This window comes from Theropithecus gelada, chromosome 12, assembly GCF_003255815.1.
Source record: "Theropithecus gelada isolate Dixy chromosome 12, Tgel_1.0, whole genome shotgun sequence".
Taxonomy (NCBI): domain Eukaryota; kingdom Metazoa; phylum Chordata; class Mammalia; order Primates; family Cercopithecidae; genus Theropithecus; species Theropithecus gelada.
Window position 1 is genome coordinate 90,513,578 of NC_037680.1, and position 23,843 is coordinate 90,537,420.

The window sequence follows — 23,843 nt, forward strand, 5'->3', positions numbered from 1 at the left end:
TGAGACGGAGTCTCGCTCTGCCGCCCAGGCTGGAGTGCAGTGGCCAGATCTCTGCTCACTGCAAGCTCCGCCTCCCGGGTTCACGCCATTCTCCTGCCTCAGCCTCCCGAGTAGCTGGGACTACAGGCACCCGCCACCGCGCCCAGCTAGTTTTTTGTATTTTTTAGTAGAGACGGGGTTTCACCATGTTAGCCAGGATGGTCTCGATCTCCTGACCTCGTGATCCGCCCGTCTCGGCCTCCCAAAGTGCTGGGATTACAGGCTTGAGCCACCGCGCCCCGCCGCAAAGTCACGTCTTACATGGTGGAAGCCAAGAGGGCAAGTGCAGGGAACTCCCCCGACCTCTTTATTTAAAATTATACTTTTATTTCTGGGATACATGTGCAGAACGTGCAGGTTTATTACATAGGTATACATGTGCCATTTTGGTTTGCTGCACCCATCAACCCATCATCTACATTAGGTATTTCTGCTAGGATACATTAGGTATCCCTCCCCTAGTCCCCCACCCCTCAGCAGGCCCCAGTGTTTGTGTTCCCCTCCCTGCATTCGTGTGTTCTCATTGTTCAGCTCCAACTTATGAGCGAGAACATGGGGTGTCTGGTTTTCTGTTCCTGGATTAGTTTGCTGAGAATGATGGTTTCCAGTTTCATCCATGTCCCTGCAAAGGACATGAACTCATACGTTTTTACAGCTGCATAGTATTCCATGGTGTATATGTGCCACATTTTCTTTATCTAGTCTATCATGATGGGCATTTGGGTTGGTTCCAAGTCTTTGCTATTGTGAATAGTGCTGCAATAAACATACATGTGCATGTGTCTTTATAGTAGCATGACTTATAATCATTTGGGTATACACCCAGTAATGGGATTGCTGGATCAAATGGTATTTCTGGTTCTAGATCCTTGAGGAATCGCCACACTGTCTTTCACAATGATTGAACTGAGTTACACTCCCACCAACAGTGTAAAAGCATTCCTATTTCTTCACACCCTTTCCAGTATCTGTTGTTTCCTGACTTTTTAATGATCGCCATTCTAACTGGCATGAGATGGTATCTCATTGTGGTTTTGATTTGCATTTCTCTAATGACCAGTGATGATGAGAATTTTTTTCATGTTTGTTGGCTGCATAAATGTCCTCTTGTGAGAAGTGTCTGTTCATATCCTTTGCCCACTTTTTGATGGTTTTTTTTCCTTGTAAATTTAAGTTCCTTGGAGATTCTGGATAGTAATTCTTTGTCAGACGGATAGATTGCAAAAATTTTCTCCCATTCTGTAAGTTGCCTGTTCACTCTGATGATAGTTTCTTTTGCTGTGCAGAAGCTCTTTAGTTTAATTAGATCCCATTTGTCTATTTTGGCTTTGGTTGCCATTGCTTTTGGTGTTTTAGTCATGAAGTCTTTGCCCATGCCTATGTCCTGAATGTTATTGCCTAGGTTTTCTTCTAGGGTTTTTATGGTTTTAGATTTTACATTTAAGTCTTTAATCCATCTTGAGTTAATTTTTGTATAAGGTATATATAAAAGTATATATTTTGTATATTTAGTTAAAATATGTACAAAGGTATATATTTTGTACAAGGAAAGGGTCCAGTTTCACTTTTCTGCATATGACTAGCCAGTTTTCCCAACATCATTTATTAAATAGGGAATCCTTTCCCCATTGCTTGTTTTTGTCAGGTTTGTCAAAGAGCAGATGGTTGTAGATGTGTGGTGTTATTTCTGAGGCCTCTGTTCTGTTCCATTGTTCTATATATCTGTTTTGGTACCAGCACCATGCTGTTTGGGTTACTGTAGCCTTATAGTATAGTTTGGAGTCAGGTAGTGTGATGCCTCCAGCTTTGAACTTCCCTTTATAAAACCTTCAGATCTTGTGAGACATTCACTATCATGAGAACAGCACAAGAAAAACCTGCCACCATGATTTAATTACCTCCCACCTGCTCCCTCCCATGACACATGGGGATTATCACAATTCAAGGTGAGATTTGGGTGGGGACACAGAGCTAAACCATATCATATGGGTTGTCTGATTACTCTGCTGACAGTTTCTTTTGCTGTTGAGAAGCTCTTAAGTTTAATTAGGTCACACTTGTCAATTTTTCTTTTTGTTGCAATTGCTTTTGGCATTTTTTTCATGAAATCTGTGCTAAATCCTACATCCAGAATAATATTTCCTAGGTTATCTTCCAGGGTGTTTAGAATTTTATGTTTCACATTTAAGCCTTTAATCCATCTTGAGTTTATTTTTGTATGTGGTATAAGGTAGGGGTCCAGTCTCAATCTTTTGCATCTGGCTAGCACATTTTATTGAATAGGGAGTCCTTCCCCCATTGCTTGTTTTTGTTAGGATTGTTGAAAATCAGGTTGAACATGTGTGGCATTATTTCTGGGCTCCCTATTCTGTTCTATTGGTCTATGTGTCTGTTTTTGCACCAGTACCATGCTGTTTTGGTTACTGTAGTCTAGTAGTATAGTTTAGTCAAGTAATGTGATGCCTCCAGATTTGCTGTTTTTGCTTAAGATCACCTTGGCTATTTAGGCTCTTTTCGTGGTTCTGTAGGAATTTAAAAATATTTTCTAATTCTGTGAAGAATGTCATTGGTAATTTGATAGAAATACCATTAAATCTATCAAGTGCTTTGGGCAGTATGGCCATTTTAATAATATTGATTCTCCCTATCCATGAGCATGGAAGGCTTTTCCAGTTGTCTGTGTCACCTCTGATTTCTTTGAGCAGTGTTTTGTGGTTCTTGTTGTAGAGACCTTTCACTTCCTGGGTTAGCTGTATTCCTAGGTGTTTTATTCTTTTTGTGGCAATTATGAATGTGACTGCATTTGTGATTTCACTCTTAGCTTAGATGTTGTTGGTGTATAGAAATGTTAGTGATTTTTGTACATCGATTTTGTATCCTGAGACTTTCCTGAAGTTGTTTATCAGATCAGGGAACTTTTGGGCCAAGATTATTGGGTTTTCTAGATATAGGATTACATCATCTGGAAACAGGGTTAGGTTGACTTCCTGTCTTCCAAAATGAATGCCTTTTCTTTCTTTCTCTTGCCTAATTGCTATGGCAGGAATTTCGAATATTTTATAGAATACAGATAGTGAAGAGGGCATCCTTGTCTGTTGCTGGTTTTCAAAGGGGGTGCTTCCAGGTTTTGCCCATTCAGTATGATATTGGTTGTGGGTTTGTAATAGATGACTCTTATTATTTTGAAGTATGTTCTTTTTATGCCTAATTTATTGAGGTTTTTTAATGTGCAGATGTATTTTATCAAAAGCCTTTTATGCATCTATTGAGATAATCATCTGGTTTTTGTTTTTAGTTTTGTTTATGTGATGAATCACATTTATTGATTTGTGTATGTTGAACCAAGCTTGCATCCCAGGGATAACGCCTACTTGGTCATGGTGGATTAGCTTTTCGATGTGCTGCTGGATTTGATTGGCAAGTATTTTGTTGAGGTCTTTTTGTGTCAATGTTCATCAAGGATATTGCCCTGAAATTTATTTTTTGTTGTGGCTCTGACACATTTTTGTATCAGGAAACTACTGGCCTCATAAAATGAGTTGAGAAGGAATCTCTCCTCAATTTTTTAGAATAGTTTCAGTAAGAGTGATACCAGCTCTTCATTATGTATGTGGTAGAATTTGGCTATGAATCCATCTGGTCGTGGGCTTTTTCTGGGTGATAGGCTGATATGATGTGGCTGTGTCCCCATCCAAATCTCATCTTGAATTATAGCTCCTATAATTTCCATATGTTGTGGGAGGGACCTGGTGGGAGGTAATTGAATTAAGGCAGGACTTGCCTGTGCTGTCCTTTTGTTAGTGAGTAAGTCTCATGAGATCTAATGGTTTTATAAAGGGGAGTTTCTGTCCACAAATTCTCTCTTGTCTCCTGCCATGGAAGACATGCCTTTCACCTTCCACCATGACTGTGAGGCCTCCCCATCCATGTGGAACTGTGAGTCTATTAAATCTCTTTTTCTTTATAAATGACCCAGTCTCAAGTATGTCTTTATCAGCAACATGAAAATGGACTAATACATAGGCTTCTTATTACTGATTCAATTTTGTAAGTCATTTTTTTGTCTGTGCTGGAATTCATTTTTTTTCCTGGGTTCAGTCTTGGAAGGGTGTATGTGTCCAGGAATTTATCCATTTTTTTTCCTAGATGTTTTAGTTTGTGTGCATAGAAGTATTCATGGTAGTCTCTGATGGTCATTTGTATTTCTGTAGGTTCAGCGGTAATGTCAGGATCAGTGTAACACCCTTTGTCATTTCTAATTGTTTTTATTTGGACTTTCTTTCTTCTTTATTAGTCTAGCTAGCAGTCTCTCTTATTTATTTTTTCAAATAACCATTGATTATTTGGATTCATTAATCTTTTGAGTGGTTTTTCATATCTCAGTCTCCGTAGTTCACCTCTGATTTTGGTTATTTCTTCTGCTAGTTTTGGGGTCAGTTTACTCTAGGGTTTCTATCTTACTAAGTTTTTCAAATAACCATTGATTATTTGGATTCATTGACTTTTTGAGTGGTTTTTCATATATCAATCTCCTTAGTTCATCTCTGATTTTGGTTATTTCTTCTGCTAGTTTTTGGGGTCAGTTGACTCTTGGTTCTCTAGTCCATTTAGTTGTGATGCTAGGTTGATAAATTGAGATCTTTCTAACTTTTTGATATGGGCATTTAGTGCTACAAATTTTCCTGTTAACACTGCCTTAGCTGTGTCCCAGAGATTCTGGTATGTTGTGTCTTGGTTCTCATTAGTTTCAAATAACTTCTTACTAATTGATTTCTGCTTTAACTTCATTATTTACTCAAAAGTCATTCAAGTGCAGGTATTCAATCTGCATGTAATTGTATGATTTTGAGTGATTATTTCAGTTTTGATATTTAATTTTATTGTGCTGTGATGCAAGAGAGTACTTGTTATGATTATAGTTCTCTTGCATTTGCTGAGGATTTTTTTATGTCTCATTATGTGGTAGAGTTTAGAGTATGTGCATGTGGCAATGAGAAGAATGTATCTTCTATTTGTTTTGGGGTAGAGAGTTCTGTAGATATCTATCAGGTCCTTTTGATCCAGTGCTTGGTTCAGGTCCTGAATATTTTTATTAATTTTCTGCCTCAATTGTCTAATACTGTCGGTAGGGTGTTGAAGTCTCCACTATTATTTTGTAGGAGTCTAAGTCTCTTTGAAAGTCTTTAAGAACTTGCTTTATGACTCTGGTTGCTTCTGTGTTGAGTGCATATATATTTAGAATAGTTAGGTCTTCTCATTGAATTGAAGTCTTTACCATTATGTAATGCTCCCCCTTTTTTTGTCTCTGTGTGTTTAAAGTCTATTTTGTCTAAAATTAGAATAGATTTTCTCTGTTTTCCATGTACTTGGTAGATTTTTCTCCATCCCTTTATTTTGAGCCTATGAGTGTTACTGCATGTGAAACAGAACTCTTTAAGACAGCATACCAATAAGTCTTGGTTCTTTATCCAATTTGCCACTCTGTGCCTTTTAATTGGGGCATTTAGTCCATTTACATTTAAGGTTATTATTGATATGTGTGAATGTGATCCTGTTATCATGATGTTAGCTTATTATGCAGGCTTGTTTGTGCAGTTGCTTTATAGTGTTACTGGTCTGTATACTGTCAGGTTAGGATGCAAACACACATATTGGCATTGCTGGGAAGGTAAAACCCACCCACATACACACACATTGGCAATGTGATATATGTGGTGGCTGTGGGCCTGGAGGAAGTTGCAGTGGGGGTAGGGAATAGGCAGGCTGGTGTGTGGCCATGGGGGCTGCTCCACTGGACCTCTCTGCCACTCAGGCACAGTTCACCAGTTCAGGAGCTATTATGTGGGCCCCCAGGGCACCGAAGGCTGTCTCACAAGCAGGCATGGCCAGGCTGGGGCCCTGCAAGAGGCCAGCAGACCAAGAGGTGCTCAAGTCAGACTAGCCCCATCTGATGGGCAAGACTGCCCTGCAGAGTTCAAGTCTGAGAGTTTCCCTAGGAATAATGTCTCCTGTGGTAGCATGTTGAGCCTACGGGGATGGGCATCCCTTGTCATGCTCTGCCACAAGTTCTTAGGCACCAAACCCTTTTGGCTCTGCATCAGCTGGCATGCTGCCCCTACCAATTCTCTAAGCAGCTCTTCGTGCCAACTCAAGTGTCCATGATAGTTGAGGGATCTCCTCCTGCCAAGATTCCAGAGGCCTGTGGCAAGAGTGGGTTGACATTTGTCAGTTCAACTCACCCATTCCTTTGGAGTTGTTGGAGGTCAGGAATGAGTCCCCTGCATGGTAGCCTTCTGTAGGGTTCCCAGCTGCCTCCCACTTGAGCACAGCTTTTGTGTCTTCCCTCCATCCACTCTTAGTGCCTTCCCTCTGAAGATCTGTTAGGAGTGTGCCAATTGTCTTGGTCCCTTGGTAGCAGTTGTTCCACCTGGTGGTGTCAAGTTGGCCATCTTCTACTTAAGCAGGTCTTCTTGTTGAATTGAAACTATTGTCATTATATAATGCCCTTCTTAGCTTATTTGGTCTCTGTTGGTTTAAAGTCTGTTTTGTCTAAAATTAAGAGTGCAACCTCTGCATTTTTGTGTTTGTTGTTGTGGTGGTGGTTTACTTGGTTGATTTTTTCACATTCCTTTATTTTGAGCCTATGGATGTCATTGCCTGTGAGATGGGCCTCTTGAAGACAGCATACTATTGGGTTGTCCTTCTTTATTCAGCTTGTCACTCTGTGTATTTTAATTGGGGGATTTAGCCTGTTTACATTCAAGGTTACTATTGATATGGGCAAATTTGATCCTGTCATATTGTTAGCTGGTTATTATGCAGACATGTCTGTGTGGTTGCTTTATAGTATCACTGGTTTGTGTACTTACGTGTATTTCTGTAGTGGCTGGTAATGATCTTTCTTTTTCATATTTAGTACTCCTTTCAGGACCACTTGTAAGGAAGGTCTGGTGGTAATGAATTCATTCAGCATTTGCTTGTTTGAAAATGATCTTATTTCTCCTTCATTTATGAAGCTTGATTGGGATGGATATGAAATTCTTGTTTCAAATATTCTTTTAAGAATCCTGAATATAGGCACTCAGTGTCTTCTGGCTTGAATAGTTTCTGCTGAAAAGTCTAGCCTGATGGGGTTCCCTTTGTATGTGACCTGCCCCTTCTCTCTAACTGCCTTTTACATTTTTTCATTCATTTGAACCTTGGAGAATCTGATGATTATGTGTTTTGGAGATGGTCTTCAGGTATAATATCTCACAGGAGTTACCTGCATTTCATGGATTTGAATGTTGGTCTCTCTAGCAATGTTGGAAAGTTTTCGTGTATAATATCCTGATATATGTTTTCCAAGTTGCTTGCTTTCCCCCTATCTCTTTCAGGGACACCAGTGAGTCACAGTTTTGGTCTATTTACATAATCCTATATCTTTGGGAGATTTTGCTCCTTCCTTTTAAATTCTTCTTTTCTTTATTTTTGTCTGAGTTATTTCGGAGAGCCAGACTTTGAACTCTTAGATTTTATCCTCAGTTTGTTCTATCCTGTAGTTTATACTTGTGATTTAATTATGCAATTCTTGTAGCATGTTTTTCATCTCTATTAGATGAGTTTGGTTCTTTTTTATAATGGCTATTTTGATGATCCGCTCCTGTATCATTTTATTGTGATTCTTAGCTTCCTTGGATTGGGTTTTGCTGTTTTCCTGAATCTTCATGATCCTTGTTCCTGTTCATATTCTGAATTCTATTTCTCTCATTTCAGATATTTAAGTCTGGTTAAGAACTCTTGCTGGGGAAATAATATGATTATTTAGAGGAAAGAAGGTACTCTGGCTTTTTGAGTTTTCAGAGTTCTTTCACTGGCTTTTTCTAATTTGTGTGGGCTGATGTTCCTTCAATCTTTAAAGTTTCTGTCCTTTCAATTGATTTTTTGTTTGTTTGTTTGTTTTTTCTTCATTCATCCCTTGGGGATTTTATTATGTTATAATGTGAGTTTGGTTGACTGGCTTTGATTCTATTACACTCCTGGGTCTTGGTGGTGCCCTCTATAATTACTCTCTGTATGCCTGCCTTTCTTCTGTTGGGCATTCTGATCTATTGAGTTCCCTCAAACAAGGGCTGCAGTTGGCAGACAAGCTGTATTTTTGCCAGGTTGGCCTTAATTTGATGTCCATGTGCTTCCTGGGGAAACATGGGTTGCACTTGCCTGCAGAGTTCAGACAGAAGTGGGACCTCTGAATTGGAAGCTCTAGTGGGTGTGGCCCATCTGGCTACGGGAAGCAGAGGGTGTTTCCAGGACAACAGGATCCTGCCTGCACCCCTCAGCAAATTCAGGGTAAACTAGGACTGTTGGGCCAGCAGCCCTAGCAGATGTGGCTCACCTGACCACCATTGGCAGGGGTTGGTGACAATGCTTGTCCTGCTTTCTGGGAGCTTCCTAGGACAACAGGAGTCTACCCACTGGTTGAATTCCCACAGAAGTGGAACTGCTGGGCCAAAAGCTCCATCAGGCATTGCCTGTCTGGCTGCCAGTGGCAGGGTTAGGCAGGGTCATGTGCCCTGCTGTCTGGGTGTTTTCTGGGACAACAGAAAGCTGTGCCCTCTAGCTCAGTCCACACAGAAGCCAGACTGCTGGGCCAGAAGCCCCAGCAAGTGTTGTCTCCCTTGCATGGTCAGTGGGATCACATGCCCTACTGTCCAGGTGTTTCCTGGGACAACAGGAGGCCTGTGCTCCTCAGCTGAGTTCCCTCAGAAGCAGGACCACTGAGCCAGAAGTTCTATCACGTGTCACTTGCCTGGCTATCAGTAGCAGGGGTGGATGGGTGTTACTGCCTTACTATCTGGGTGTTTTCAGGGCAGCAAGAGGCTGTGCCCTCCACCTGAGTTCAACAAAAGTAGGACTGCTGCGCTGGAAGCTCTACCACACATTGCTCACCTGGCAACCAGTGATGAGAGCAGGTGAGGTCACATGATGCTGTGCTCTCTGGGTGTTTCCCAGGGCAACAGGAAGCTGCACCTTCCAGCTGAGTTCACATAGAAGTGGATGACTGGGCTGGAGGCTCTAGCAGTTCTTGGCTACCTGACTATTCATGGCAAAAGTGGGTGGGGTCATGTGCATCCTCCTGCCACCTGAGTGTTTCCTGGGACATCAGGAGGCTGTATCCTGCAGCTGAATTTACACAAAAGCAGAACAACTGGGCTGGAAACTCTAGTAAGCATTGCCTGCCTGCCTAGCAGTGGTGGGGTGGGTGGAGTGGGACTGATGGGCCAGAACCTGGTGCTGAGCCCCCTCTGGCAAGGGGGTGGGTAGAGCAGTCTTACTGCTTCCAGGCACTGCAGCAATGCCTTTATTCGGGTGATGGCACTGGTGCTGGTCTGCTCTCGGGTCAAAGGCTTGTAGTTCCCTTGGACTTGATAGTTACGCCTGCAAAATGCCTGGGTGGCTCTCTCCCTCAATCCGGAAGCACAGTTGGGGGCCAGGCAGATTTTCCTGCTCCCAGTCTTGTACAGCTGTCTGTGATGAGCATGAATCTCCCGGGGAGCTCTCACTCTTTCCCATTTTCGGAGAGGTTCTTCTGGCGCCACATTGATCCCAGACAGACAGTTTTGCTCCTCTCTGCTCTCTGTGTTCTGCTGCCTTCGTGGATCCCAGCATGGTTTCTCAGATGATTGGCCTGAAGGGTCAGTGTTGACTAGCCTTTTAATTCCTCTCTGTGAGAGCGGCACAGATAAGCTGCTTCTAGTCCGCCATCTTGGCCCTATCCCTCATCTTTATTTTAATTTCCTTGTGCCTAGGTAACTTTTTTTGGTACTTTTCGTTTTGCTTTGTTTTGCCTTGTTTACTTTCAGCCTTTGTATGTCCTTAGAAGTTTAGCATGCCTCGTGTAAAAATCATATAGCTGAATTTGTTTCTTTCTAGCCAAACTGAAAAATCTTTGTCCTTTATGTCTTTCAGCTTACACTTTAGTCCAGTTGTGTTTGTTGGATTTGTTCATATGCTGGTATTTCCATCTAAAAACTTATTTTTAAAATTCATTTTCTATTTGTGTCATTTATTCTAGTGCTTTTTTCCTCCTTTCCTGTTTTCTTTTAGATATATTAGATGTTTATAATTGTAAGTTTTTCTTACCCTTTTCTTTTTTTCTTACACTGGTTTGGAAGTCATATGCTCTATTACTATTCTTACAGTGCTCACCCGTAACATTTTACCATGCTGACTTAATTTAGTAAAGCCTAAATTGATCAAGGTTTTACTTTCTCTTCTTAATAACACATGAACTTTATTGTTAATATTATAATATCATTATTGTTTTGTTATTTTTATTTTTACAAGCGTTTTTGTTTTATTTCTGCAAGCATTTCATTTATTTATCTGCACAAATATTTGTATATACTTGCATGTTTACCAAATTGTTTGCTTACTATTTCTTCCCCTTCAGATCTTCTGTCCCTAAAATACATCCTTATTAGTTTCTGTAGGAGAGAAACTAGCAAGTTTAGTTGGAACATTAATATTTCTTCTTGTTTCTTTTCTTCCTTTTTTTTTCTATTTTTTTGAGATGGAGTCTTGCTCTGTTGCCCAGGCTGGAGTGTCACAATCTTGGCTCACTGCAACCTCTGCCTCCCAGGTTCAGGCAATTCTCCTGCCTCAGCCTTCCAAGTAGCTGGGGCTACAGGTGTCCACCACCACATCTGGCTAATTTTTGTATTTTTAGTGGAGATATGGTTTCACCATGTTTACCAGGCTGGTGTCGAACTCCTGACCTCAAGTAATCTGTCTGCCTTGGCCTCCCAAGGTGCTAGGATTACAGATATGGGCCACTGTGCCCAGCCTTGTTCTTGTTTTGAGAGAGATTTTTGATAATTCCAGAGTAATATTATTTTCTATTAGCTCTTTGAAGAAATTTCACCCCTGTGATTTGTTTGCTCTGTGATGTTGTTCAAGTGTTTTAGAGATAATATAGTCATCTTATGAGTGATAGTGAGGATCAAATATATATAAAGTGCTTATTAGTGTTTCTAACACATATTTATCTCTGTATAAATAAATAACCTTATTTTTCTTTTTTCTCTCTTTCTTTAATTCTTATTCCTGCCAATGCTGCCCAGCAATTCACTAAAATGCATCTAAGTAAAAATTTCTTTTTATTTACACCACTGTTTATCCTGTTAAGTATATATTTTTCTTTCCAAATAATGTGGTTCTAGGTCTTAAGTTTTCTAATTTCTGTACATTCTCAAACCTTAATTATTTGAACATTACATCTATCTCTTTATTTCCATTCTCTTCTGGAATTTTGATTAGGTCAATAGACTTTTTTTTTTTTATTGTATCCTTTACATTTTTAAACATTTATACTGTGTTCAGTTCCTCATCTGTCTCTAGCTGGGATAATTTTTTCAAATATGTACTTTATTTATTTATTTTTATTTTTTATTTCCATAGGTTTTTGGGGAACAGGTGATGTTTGGTAACATGAATAAGGTCTTTAGTGGTGATTTCTGAGATTCTGGTGCACCCATCACCCGAGCAGTACACACTTTACCCAATCTGTAGTCTTTTACCCCTCACCCCCCTTCTACCCTTTCCTCCAAGTCCCCAAAGTCCGTTGTATCATTCTTATGCCTTTGAAGCCTCATAGCTTGACTCCCACCTATGAGTGAGAACATACAATGTTTGTTTTTTCATTTGTTTCCAGATTTATTTCCCAATTCATTTACTCTGAATTTTGCTGTTTCTTATAAGCTTTTTAACCCATCCATTGATTTCTTAATTTCAATAATTTTATTTTTAAAATGTATAAATATATATTTTTTCAGATTTGCAGATTCACGTTATAACCTTATGTAGTTTGTTCTTTTTATTGTATCTGTTACTTCCTTATATGCTTACAGTTATATTTTGTACCCTTTAATTATAACAACTAGTGTCCTTCAGGGTATATGTATTTGTTAAATGTATTAGCTCATCCTCAGTCATGGCTTCTTATTTCCGATTATGTGTTTGAGAATAATTTTGTAAGCTCATACTTGGTTGAATTTTATTTGCAGAATTTCGAGTAGCTAATTTCTAATAACTTGGGCTGTATACCAACAGCGTGGATCCACATTATTAGTCAGCTCAGGTTGCCATAACAAAATAACAGAGACTGCGTAGCTCAAATAACAGAAATTAATTTCTCACAGTCTTGGAGGCTAGAAGTCTAAGATCAGAGTGCCAGCCTGATCAGGTTCTGGTGGGGCCCCCCTTCTTGGCTTGTAAATGGCTGCCTTCTTGCTGTGTCCTCACAGTACAGGGAGAGAGTTACCTCCAGTCTCTTCCACTTATTATAAAGGCCCTAATCCCATTATGGGGTCCCCATGCTCATGAGCTTGTCTAAACCTAGTTATTTCCCAGAGGCCCTGCCTCCATATACTGCCACATTGGAATTAGGGCATCAACATATGGATCTGGGGAAGGGGTGGCACAAACAATCTATAACATTCACTTTTGCTCTTTTCAAGAGCTTTGGTTCCTTCTATTTGTGTGGAGCCCAGGGAAACTCTGATCTTTTGCATCTCTTAAAACACACCTTTTTTGTTTTAGTGTACCATTCTTTTTCTCTCTCTTGATTTCTCTCGGCCCTGAGAAATGGCCTTTATTTTTTCATGAACTAAAGGTATACAGTTTTCCATATTTCAGGCCATGTCTTTCGAAAAGTAAAACCATTTTGAAAGAATATTCAGAAATTTATATTTGATATATTTTAGGTTTAGTATATGAGCTCTAATCTCAATATATTAAAAACTAATGGGAATATTGTTTATATTTATCGTTGACTAAAAATCATTTATGGCACTCACAAAGAAATAATACTGCTTCATTCTAGTTGTAATTATTCCAGTGTGATTTTTTTTTTTTTTGCCTGGCACATGGTTTAAAGCACAAGAGCATATAAAACTTATATGAGACAGTTTTTCAACAACAGGCAGAAACATACCACAATAATTTTTATCCTGTGCTAATATTTTGGTCCATAATAACATGATACCCACTGGAAAGATAGATTTGAGAAAGATGCATGCTTAAATAATTTTTAAATTTTTTTACATGTATGTTTTTAGATAAATGTATTGTTCAGTCTTTAATATTAAAAACTAAAATTCTGAATGACAAACATATGTGCAAACAATTGTGGCAAAACCAGTTTTTATTGATGAAGGGACTAGCTGCCATTTGGTGATTTTTCAGCTAGTCAAATTTGAATAATCAACTGGATCTCCTCTCCAGTTGATTATTTTTTTTTTTGAGACAGGATCTTTCTGGATCTTTTTTTTTTGAGACAGAGTCACATTCTGTCCCCCAGGCTGGAGTGCAGTGGCGTGATCTCAGCCCACTGCAAATTCTGCCTTCCGGGTTCAAGTGATTTTCTGCCTCAGCCTCCCTAATAACTGGGATTACAGGCATGTGCCACCACGCCAGCTAATGTTTTGTATTTTTAGTAGAGATGGGGTTTCACCATGTTAGCCAGGATGATCTCTATCTCCTGACCTCATGATCTGCCCGCCTTGGCCTCCCAAAGTGCTGGGGTTACAGGCGTGAACTGCTGTGCCCGGCCCCTTGGATATTCTTTTCTAACCCAAATGAGAATATCTGCACTATATAATCCACCTTCTCTCCAGAAACTTCAAGCTCTTCCTCTCTCATGGTGACTGTTTCTCTGCTGCAGATAAAAATTACATTTCCCTCTTAACTGAAAAATACCCAATCCTATGAGCAAGAAAACAAATTTTTTTTTTGATCCTATTATTCCCTTTGTCAGAGATGCCAGGAACTTTTTCTTCTTCATTTGTAGCATAATTTCAGTCATGCATGCATGCATTTATATATTTACTTACTCTAAAGCATTTACTAAGCACTTTAATTGGTCAGTCATAAGGCTTGATGCTGTAGAAACAGAGATGAAACGCAGTTCTCCATCGTAAAACAGTCTGGCAGGGAGGAGGAGGATAAATAAGTGGTTTATTACAATTTGATGAGAGAAAGTACCTAAGAGAACACATTTAAAAAGCATGCATTGCAGAAGGATGTGTAGAAGATGATGGAAGTAAAATTTTCTTGCAGCTGATGTTACACACACACACACACACACACACACACACACACACAACCAACTAGATGTTTCTGTTAGTGTCATTGAAAACTACTCATTTTTTATTTTTTATTTTTTAAGACTGATTCTTACTCTGTCACCCAGGCTGCAGTGCAGTGGTGCGATCTCAGCTCACTGAAACCTGTGTCCTCTGGGTTCAAGCGACTCTCCTGCCCCAGCCTCCCCAGTAGCTGGGATTACAGGCACGTGCCACCATGCCCGGCTAGTTTTTGTATTTTTAGTAGAGATGGGGTTTCATCTTGTTGACCAGGTTGTTCTACAACTCCTGACTTCAAGAGATTCGCTGGCCTCGGCCACCCAAAGTGCTGGGATTACAGGTGTGAACCACCACGTCCGAGCCTGACACCTACCCATTTCTTAAACTAGCTTTTGTGTCCACCACTTGAAAGCCACTGCTTTGAGGTCTACTAATTACCAAAATGCAAAATTGAATGAGTCATGCTCTTAAACATCTCTTTGATCTCTCATGATCTAAATCAAAGATATCTCATTCCTGATTCACTTCTTCCTTCATCCAAACTTCACTCCTGAAGCACTTAATTAATCTAAACATAAGCAATGCTGACTTACTGTTTCATACTGTATTATGTTTTTTAAACTGATTTAGCCCATCTCTAAATTTTTATTGTTCTGAGGTCCGATTATCCACAGAGCCTAATATATACAACGCTGAACCAAACAAACACGTGGTAACGAAAACACTAATTTAGTGAATTAATCTAGAAGAATCTAGAAGAATTAATCTAGAAACTGCACAGCAGCTGTTTCTCTCTTCAGCTTGAATTACTAAGCAAGTCAAGTTAGCAATTGTGTAGACCCAAATAAGATAATAATATTTAGTCATTTAGATATGCCACTACAAGTAGAAATAAATCAGATACATACACATACACACAAATTACTCATAGAATGCAGTATTCATAAAACTTAATTATGTTACTTTTTAAACAAACTGTGTTTTTATGTTTTTGCAAATAGTGGCAACAAATTGGCTACTTCAAGTGGTGACACTACAGTTAAATTATGGGATCTATGTAAAGGCGATTGCATTTTGACCTTTGAAGGACACAGTCACGCAGTATGGTCCTGCACGTGGCACTCCTGCGGCAATTTTGTGGCTTCCTCCTCACTGGATAAAACTAGCAAGATCTGGGATGTTAATAGGTAAGCAGTACTTTAAACATTACTAATCCTCTGCGTTGATACATACAGATAGGTAAAGTTCTTTTTTTTTTTTTTTTTTTTCTCGATGCTACCCCTGGGAAACATTAAAAGAAACTGTTAGTTGATAAGATTATAGAGAGTTACTTAAATAATCTTTGTGAAATCCATTTCTAACTCCATTAATCTTTGTTGATATAATAATTTCTTTCTAAATATAAGTATCAAGATCAAGCCTGTGTAATAAGATTAGAATTGCTTCATTGGAAAGCTGTTTGTTTTAAGCAGGATAGAAACAAATACTTCTTTTAAAGAGTTGGATTTTTAGTTCTGCTTTCCACGGGCTTGTTGTCGCCCTGTACTGTTAAATTTAATAGTTTAATGAACATAAATCTAACAGAACTAATTATTTTCTTTATGCTTAATTTGTTATGTTGTGATATGCTTGATTAAATGTTTCTTGTTAATTCATAAATTGTAGGAAATAGTATATTGTATTGTATGTAAAATCCTATACATATGTGGATTTGGAAGTGTTATGTTTTGATTTTAATTCAAGATAGACAAAGTCATTATGTTTAAAATATTGAAATTACTATCACCCATATATTTTGGGTATTCATTACATTCTGTTAGTTTTACAAATATGATACAAAGAGGTAAATGTAGCTACTATCAAATATGCTAACTCCTTCAGCTAAGGGGTTATATATCATCCATCGAACTTTCTCAGTAGTCTGTGGTCCCAGCTCTGGAAGGGCCTCCATCCAATCAGAGGAACACCCATAACAGCAGAGAAGTGCCCTCTCCTCAGAGGACTGAGGTTCCATTTTGAAGGTCCCCCCTTCAAGGGTCTACCTTATTCCCTGTGTTCGCTCAGTCCTAGGGGTGGTAGCTCTTTCTTGAAGTTGTTATCTCCATGATAACTTTAATGTTCTCTTTTCCCTTTTTTAGTTACTTAGTTAGAAACTTTATTCAGTTTTTACCATCCTGTATGTGAAATTATTATTGTTACAATGATAGGTGCAAGTTCCGTTTCCTGATAAGTCCTTGAAAGATCTAGGGCATTGGTGGATAAGTAGCATAATCCACCTGAGTCATAAAGCTATAGCTAAATAAAATTAGCATGCTCCATAGGAGAAAACGTGATTGTGAACAACATATTTTAGACCTGTGTCTATCTGAAATAGTGACAATTTCAGATAGCTTTTAATTCTCAGATGGGTACTTACTGTTTATCTGGAATGTCTAATCATGTATAATTCTTTATTATATTTCTATAAGATGTGACTGGATTTCATAAATATTACAATAGATCAATGGAATTTTAACACTAGTATTTAATTTGAATTTTGTATCACTTTTGACTTGGTTGAGGATCTTAATAGAAAACAGTGATCTATTCTAAAATGTGATATGTCTTTAGAACTCTTAACTACTCAGGGTGTTCAAAAGCAAACTATGGTTAAAAAACTAATACTCAGTAGTCTCAGCTCTACTTGGAATGATTTCAAACACTTTGACTTGACAACTTTTCTTTATGACCCTGGTATCTAAATAATGACTTCCCATTGGTACCCAATAAATCTTGATATAACAGATCAAAATTGCTTCTGATTGATGCCAAAATTCTTTAAACTTCAAGTTTCCCATCACTGTCAAGAGTTCACTTTCATCATCAAGGACAAAAGAAAAAAATTGTACTAATTTTGGCATTGAGGCAGTGGATAAGTATTGACAAATAAAGTAGAAATTGATTGTTTCTATAGTGGCTATTGATATGCCTTTCAGAGTCACAAAGTACCAAGCTCTAATTTATAATTACTCTCAGATCAATACTATATAGATATGTCTAAAACTAGTATCTTTCTTCAAAATTTCATAGATTATTTGAACTGGCTTTGTTACTTAAGGCGAGAGATTATTTGCCTTGATAAGATGGATGGTGGTGGAGCTATGCTATGCTGTGTCATATATTCTTGGCTTGATAGTGCATATATATATATATATATATATGTTTCAGAATTGGACAATACTTGGTAAGAACATCCATTTAGTTCCTCACCAAAAAGTTGGATCACTGTGAAACATCAACAATACAAAAAATTTCATATCAAGATTCATATTTACTGAGTGTCAATCAGAATCTATGAACAATTATCTATGACACTCAGTCTGAATAATTCCATATATATATATTCCATATATATATAATTCCATATATATTCCATATATATAATTCCATATATATACTCCATATATATATACACACACACACACAAACACATACACACACACACACACCAAGTCTTACTCTGTCACCTAGGCTAGAGTACAGTGGCGCAATCTCAGTTCACTGCAACCTTTGCTTCCTGGGTTCAAGCAATTCTCCTGCCTCAGCCTCCCGAGTTGCTGGGACTACAAGCACGCACCACCACACCCGGATAATTTTTGTATTTTTAGTAGAGATGTGGTTTCACCATGTTGGTCAGGCTGCTCACAAACTTCTGAGCTCAGGTGATCCGCCCACCTCAGCCTCCCAAAGTGCTGGAGTTGCAGGCATGAACTACTGCACCTGGCCATGCTGCACAGTTCTTAATAAATAACAAATTTATATTGGTAGACAGTATTAGTCACCAGAGACGAAAGAGTTTAGAATACATTCTTCTCTTTTCACACCCATCCTTTCCTTCAAGCTTCTGGCTCAGTCTTGAACAGCCTTGATTGGTGTTCTATCCCTATCCCTGCAACTGTTTCAGAATTGGACAATACTTGGTAAGACCATCCATTTAGTTCCTAACCAAAAAGTTGTATCACTGTGAAGCATCAACAATATAAAACATTTCAGATCAAGATTCATATTTACTAAGTGCTAATCAGAATCTGTGAACAATTATCTATGACACTCAGTCTAAATAATTCCGTACTCTACAAGGTTTCTGTGAATAATTAACAGTAGCTTTATTATTATCTTCTGAATGATCAGATATATAAATTGTTATGCACTTCACTTAGTGGTCATTTGAAAACATACACACCAGTGTAACCCAAGCAGAGAGTGCATGGCACATGGTGGTTTGCTCACATAAATGAATAAAGAGTGAATCAACAAGTAAATATGGCGAAAGTATTCTAAATATTCTCCCTGTCCCATCCACATTCAAACTATAATATAATTACGCTGTCTTATCCTACACAAATCAATAAAATGATGAAAATGGGACAGAAAAATCAGAAAATATCTCAGCTATAAAAAATAATTTGTATTTCTTTAGAGGCATTTAGAGGCATTTGTGCATAACATTAATCAATAAGTATTCATGAAATGACTTAACAGTGTTGGCCTGTGTTATAGACGTAAGACAATTCTCATACTCAACCATTGCCTTCAATGAGATTACAAGTAACTTAAAATGCAGCAATTTTGAAGCAATAAGGGAATATGCAAAGCATCTACCATTTATATTTATAATATCAGATCAGGTATTCTAGTTGACTCCTGGCTGCTTTTCTTCCAAGGTAGCTGGGTATTCGGCTGAGCAGTTATATCACACTGTTACTCTGATATTTGGAAGGCAGACCATGTGCCTGCTTTGCTTGTAACTTGAAGGAAAAGGGGTTGGAAACAGTCAAAATGTTACTGAATGTAGCTCTTCCAGCTGTTTTAACAAGGTGTTACACAGGCAAGAATTGGGTGGTTTGTATCAAGGACAGTAGGAAACAGACGGACTTGTAAAATTCAGCAGCTTCTTGACCCCAAATGTTGGGAGATAAATCTGTGGTCCTTATTTCTAAGTGCATTGTGTCTGATGCTCTTGCAATTACATGGGAAGAAGAAAATAAAGAATGTTTAAGAACTATGTTTACTTTAATTTGTGGTTACTGTGGCATTGCATTGCCTGGAAGCAACTATATTAGAAACCTATCAATTTTTGAGAGAATTGGATTGACAAGGAAACTATGAGCCTATCCTTAAAACCCCCTGACTCTTCAAACAGTGAAACAGTCCTCAGAGCCCCAAACTTGCATCCAAAAATAGTGGACTTGTATTTTTGCACAGTTCAGAAGGCAGGCAGAGACCATAGCACCAATCTCAATATGGCCACAGAGGATAATGAACAAGAAGGAACCTACAATGGAACTAAGCCAGAAGCCACAAAGAACAATGGGGAAAGGTGCTCCTCTGGGAGACAACCATGGTCCAGTCAAGGAACTTTCCTCAGTACCACGGCAAAGTTCCTCATGATGCCTGCCTAGTTTTTCACTATTTGGACTAGTGATGCTTGTATGTTTCCCATGTTTCTATTTTCTGTATTACAGTTTATACCGTAGTTATTCTGTCCTTACTTCACAATGGTACATCGTGTTCATGGTGGCGATGGTGGTGAGAAGCAAAAAACTTGTATTTTGTTTTGTTGGTTACTGTATAATGCAAGTGACACTGTTGAACCAAATGATGCAGATTGTGTGTCAGCCACAGATCATGAACTGTGAGACAGGCAGTAACTGAAGAAGAGATCTGGGGATGTTTCTTTTTTTGCTTGTGGCGGGAAGAAAGTCAGTGAACATTCTATATGTGGAAGAAAGGATGACACAGCCAAACTGTGGCAGAGACTGTTAGCTTTTCACTAGAATCCACTTTCTCCTTCTTCCATGTTAGTTGGGCACTTGGCTGTATATCTAAATGATATTTCTTGGCCTCAATTAGTTAAGTATGTCTATGTCACTAAGTACTGTACAATAGAATATAAGTTAAAGTAGCAGGCACTGTATCATTATTCTTCCTGCCTTGTGGTGGAATGGAATACCAATGACAATGAGCACAATAATCTTAGAAGCCTATTATTGAAAATGACAGAACAATTGTCAAGCTGCTTGAAGTAAAGCCACCCCTGTTTTGTAACTCCAGTTAGCCTGCAACATTCTCTGGACTCTCCAGCAATAAGAAAATACACTTCTAGCCTGGGTGGGGTGGTTCACGCCTGTAATCCCAGCACTTTGGGAGGCCAAGGCAGGCCGATCACAAGGTCAGGAGATCGAGACCACCCTGACTAACACGGTGAAACCCAGTCTCTACTAAAAACACAAAAAGTTACCTGGGCATGGTGGTGGGCACCTGTAGTCCCAGCTCCTCGGGAGGCTGAGGCAGGAGAATGATGTGAACCCGGGAGGTGGAGCTTGCAGTGAGCCAAGATCATGCCACTGCACTCCAACCTGGGCAACAGAGTGAGACTCCATCTCAAAAATAAATAAATAAATAAAGACACTTCTACTTGATTTGAGACTTTATATTTCCAGTCTATTTGTTACAGTATTTTTGCTTGCCTAGTCCACCATAGGCACCCATGAATACTTTTCAGGTGGTATGTTTTTCCCTCATGACATATTATTAAGGCAACAAAGACAAGGTCTGAAGTGTTCTCAAATTATTTGAAGTAATAGTAATGGAAATTTTGTGCTGATAATAGATGACCAGTCTACTCCCTCTTTTTTCTTCTCTTGCCCCTTCTTTCTTCCCATCTTTATTGTCTATTTCAATGCTGTTGGAGTCCATGAAGTCCTGCTTGCCAATAGCAACATGTGTAAGTTGAATGCTTGGTTTACATGGAGGTAATGCTTGTAAGACTAGTTATACATTATAAAAATATGCAACTATAAGTGTCTCCATGAGTAGGACACTGTTTCAATAATGATGCTTTCACTGAAATAATGAAAAACACCAAGAATTTAAATTTTATATAGCATTGACCACATTTCCTGATAGGAATGAGTTTTGCTCATTGTAGTTAAGCTGTTGGAATAAAAATAGTACCTTCCACATGGTTGACCTCACAGGTTTATTTATTTGATTATAGATCCAACAAATATGCATTGAGCACTTCGTTCTATGCCTTATTCTAGTTACTAAGCTATAATATTGAGTAAGATAGACAATAACTTCTGCCCTTATGTTGATGGTATTATTTCGGGAGGCAGAAAATAAGCCAAATGAAAAATGATAATAATTAATAATTACATATAATATTTAGAGCTGACAAATTTTGTAGAGGAAAAATAGAGCACAGAAGGTGAAAAGGTATAGCAGGCATTGAAAAGCTTGCAATTTTAAACAGGAAGGTCGAGAAAATTCTTGTTATAAAGTTGACATTTGGATAACCTGAATAAGGTGAAGCAGCAAGCCAAGTAGATACTTGGGAGGAGAATATGCCAAGCTCTTCTGATCAGGAAGCTTTCCTATGGTGGTAGCATGACCCATGTGACTGCTAAGCAGCAAGGAGGCCAGCATGACTGGAATAAAGTGAGCAGATGAGAGAATGGTGGGGGTAAGGCAGTTAAATGAGTGTGCACATATAACATAGGGCCTTATAACCCCTGTCAATTCCTTTGACCTTTAATGTCCACGAAACAGGAAATCCTTAGAGGGTTTTGAGCAGAAGAGTCTCAATCTGTTTGACATTCTAATAAGATGACTCTGGCTACTGTTTTGAGATTAGATAGTGGCAGAGGAGGGGTGGAAGCTTAAAAACAGGCAAAAGACCAATTGGGGAACTATTGTAACAATCCAGCCCAAAGATGTAGAAGGTTTTAGCCATGAGAATAGTGAAGGTCAGAAAAATTGTATTCTGGATAGATTTGAAAGATAAAGACAACAGGAGTTTCTGAAGTACTGTGAATTGTGAGAGATAGAGAAAACAAATGACCTGTTACATTTTCATACAACTGAAAGGCAAAGGCTCATTCTCTTTATACTGGGACACTAATATAAACATTATAAAAGGCTTTTCCAACCAGGTGTATCAACTGGTGATCCAGAAACCATGACAGAATGAGGAATGCCTTCTCATTGTTCATCTAACATTTCCGCTGAAGAAAATGGAATGTTTCACTTCTGCACACTTCCTAGCATCACTTCATTTTTATTTTAGTAATTATGTAGCCAGTCATAACCCCTGTGCTGGATGAGATGACAGAAACAGAAGTCTATTTGTAAAGAAAACAGATCAATTAAGAAAGAGGAGATGTGAAATGTTAAGATTGTTGTAATGAATCACCTTCTGTTAATGATATATACTAATATTTTGAAGGGGAAGGCAAATAATGCATGAAAGTGGACTCTAAAATTAAAGAAATGTTCTTATTACAAAACCAATAATAATAAGATAGCACCAAACTAGTAATACAATGGAGTTTAGTATTTATAACACACAATGTTCCATTAGTATATTTTATGTTCTTTATGTTTCATTTGCAAGGTTGGCTATGCTAGCAAAGGAGGATATATTGTATAATATGAATGGGTTTAAAACACCATAATGTAAGAAGAAGTATTAAGACTCAAGGGCATGGATTATTGGTACATTAATACCTGTCTTATATTGTAAAGATCCCCACTTTGCCTTCTTATACTTAAAAGGGCACCCAAGGTATATATTAATAGACTGTCAAAGTAATGCTTGAAACATAATTATGTTACATTATAAGAAATAGTAAGATACTTAAATTGACCTCTTGTGATCAATCTCTCCTGTTACACCAGGATAATTAATTATTACATCTTCTTGGATTTTCAAGTACATTCAAATGAATTATTCCCCCTTGACATATGGGCTTGAAATGATATCTGAGTATTATGGAGCATAAACACATAAATAAGCACAAAAAGTGAAGAAAACAGAATACAGCATGTATTTTTTCATTTCCTTTCCCCCCAAAATTACATAATTAATAAACACTATTCAAGAAATACCTACCTTATGAAGAAAATTGTATTAAAGCTAAAGTTCAGATTTCATTTAGCAAGTTATGATTGAAAAATTGAGAATTTCTTACATTCAATATGGCTTTGTGTGTATGTGTGAAGAATGGCTCAAGCGAGTGTCCACTGCAATAAACTTGATGTGAATGTTCTTTGATACCAGTATACATGGATCAATAGTTTAAAAAAAGGTAAATGTCATTAGGATTTTAAAATTCATCCCTATTCCTTTCTACAGTAAATGCTATTACATATCAATGAATTGTATAATTTGGATCTAACATGCTATATAATGTACACTTTCTGTTTGTTGTCTCATAAACCAAAAAAAGCTATATATTAGACATAATTAGAATGAATACAAATGAAATTAAAGATATTCCAAAAAGAGTGTGTGTGTGTGTGTGTGTGTGTGTGTGTGTGTGTGTATATATATATATATGTTTTATGACATGATAAATTTCTGCTTCATTACTGCCAATCGAAGCAAGAACTTTACCATGTAAAATATGCAACACCTTTTCTCCAACTCTACACAAAATAATCTGGTCAATGCGTAAGTCTTAGTCCTCCTCGATGCTGATGACTAACAGGGTTTAGTGTATTTCTGCTCTAATGTATGTTAAAATAAAACGATATGTAGCCATAGTCCACCTGAGGTAAAAAATGAAAATCACGTTTGTTTTATATTTAAGATTTAATTGTACATTATGCATGTGTGTGTGCATTCTCACACATTTA

General features: G+C 38.1%; 1 protein-coding gene across 3 annotated transcripts in view; it reads left to right on the plus strand.

The window, feature by feature from the left end:
• Positions 1-23,843, plus strand: part of SPAG16 (sperm associated antigen 16) — a 1,132,640-nt gene that overhangs the window by 615,619 nt on the left and 493,178 nt on the right. For all 3 annotated transcript variants that reach the window (XM_025405273.1, XM_025405272.1, XM_025405275.1), the window contains one exon: positions 15,164-15,349. In XM_025405273.1, coding sequence (XP_025261058.1) covers positions 15,164-15,349 — 186 coding nt within the window. The remainder of the gene's footprint in view (positions 1-15,163; positions 15,350-23,843) is intronic.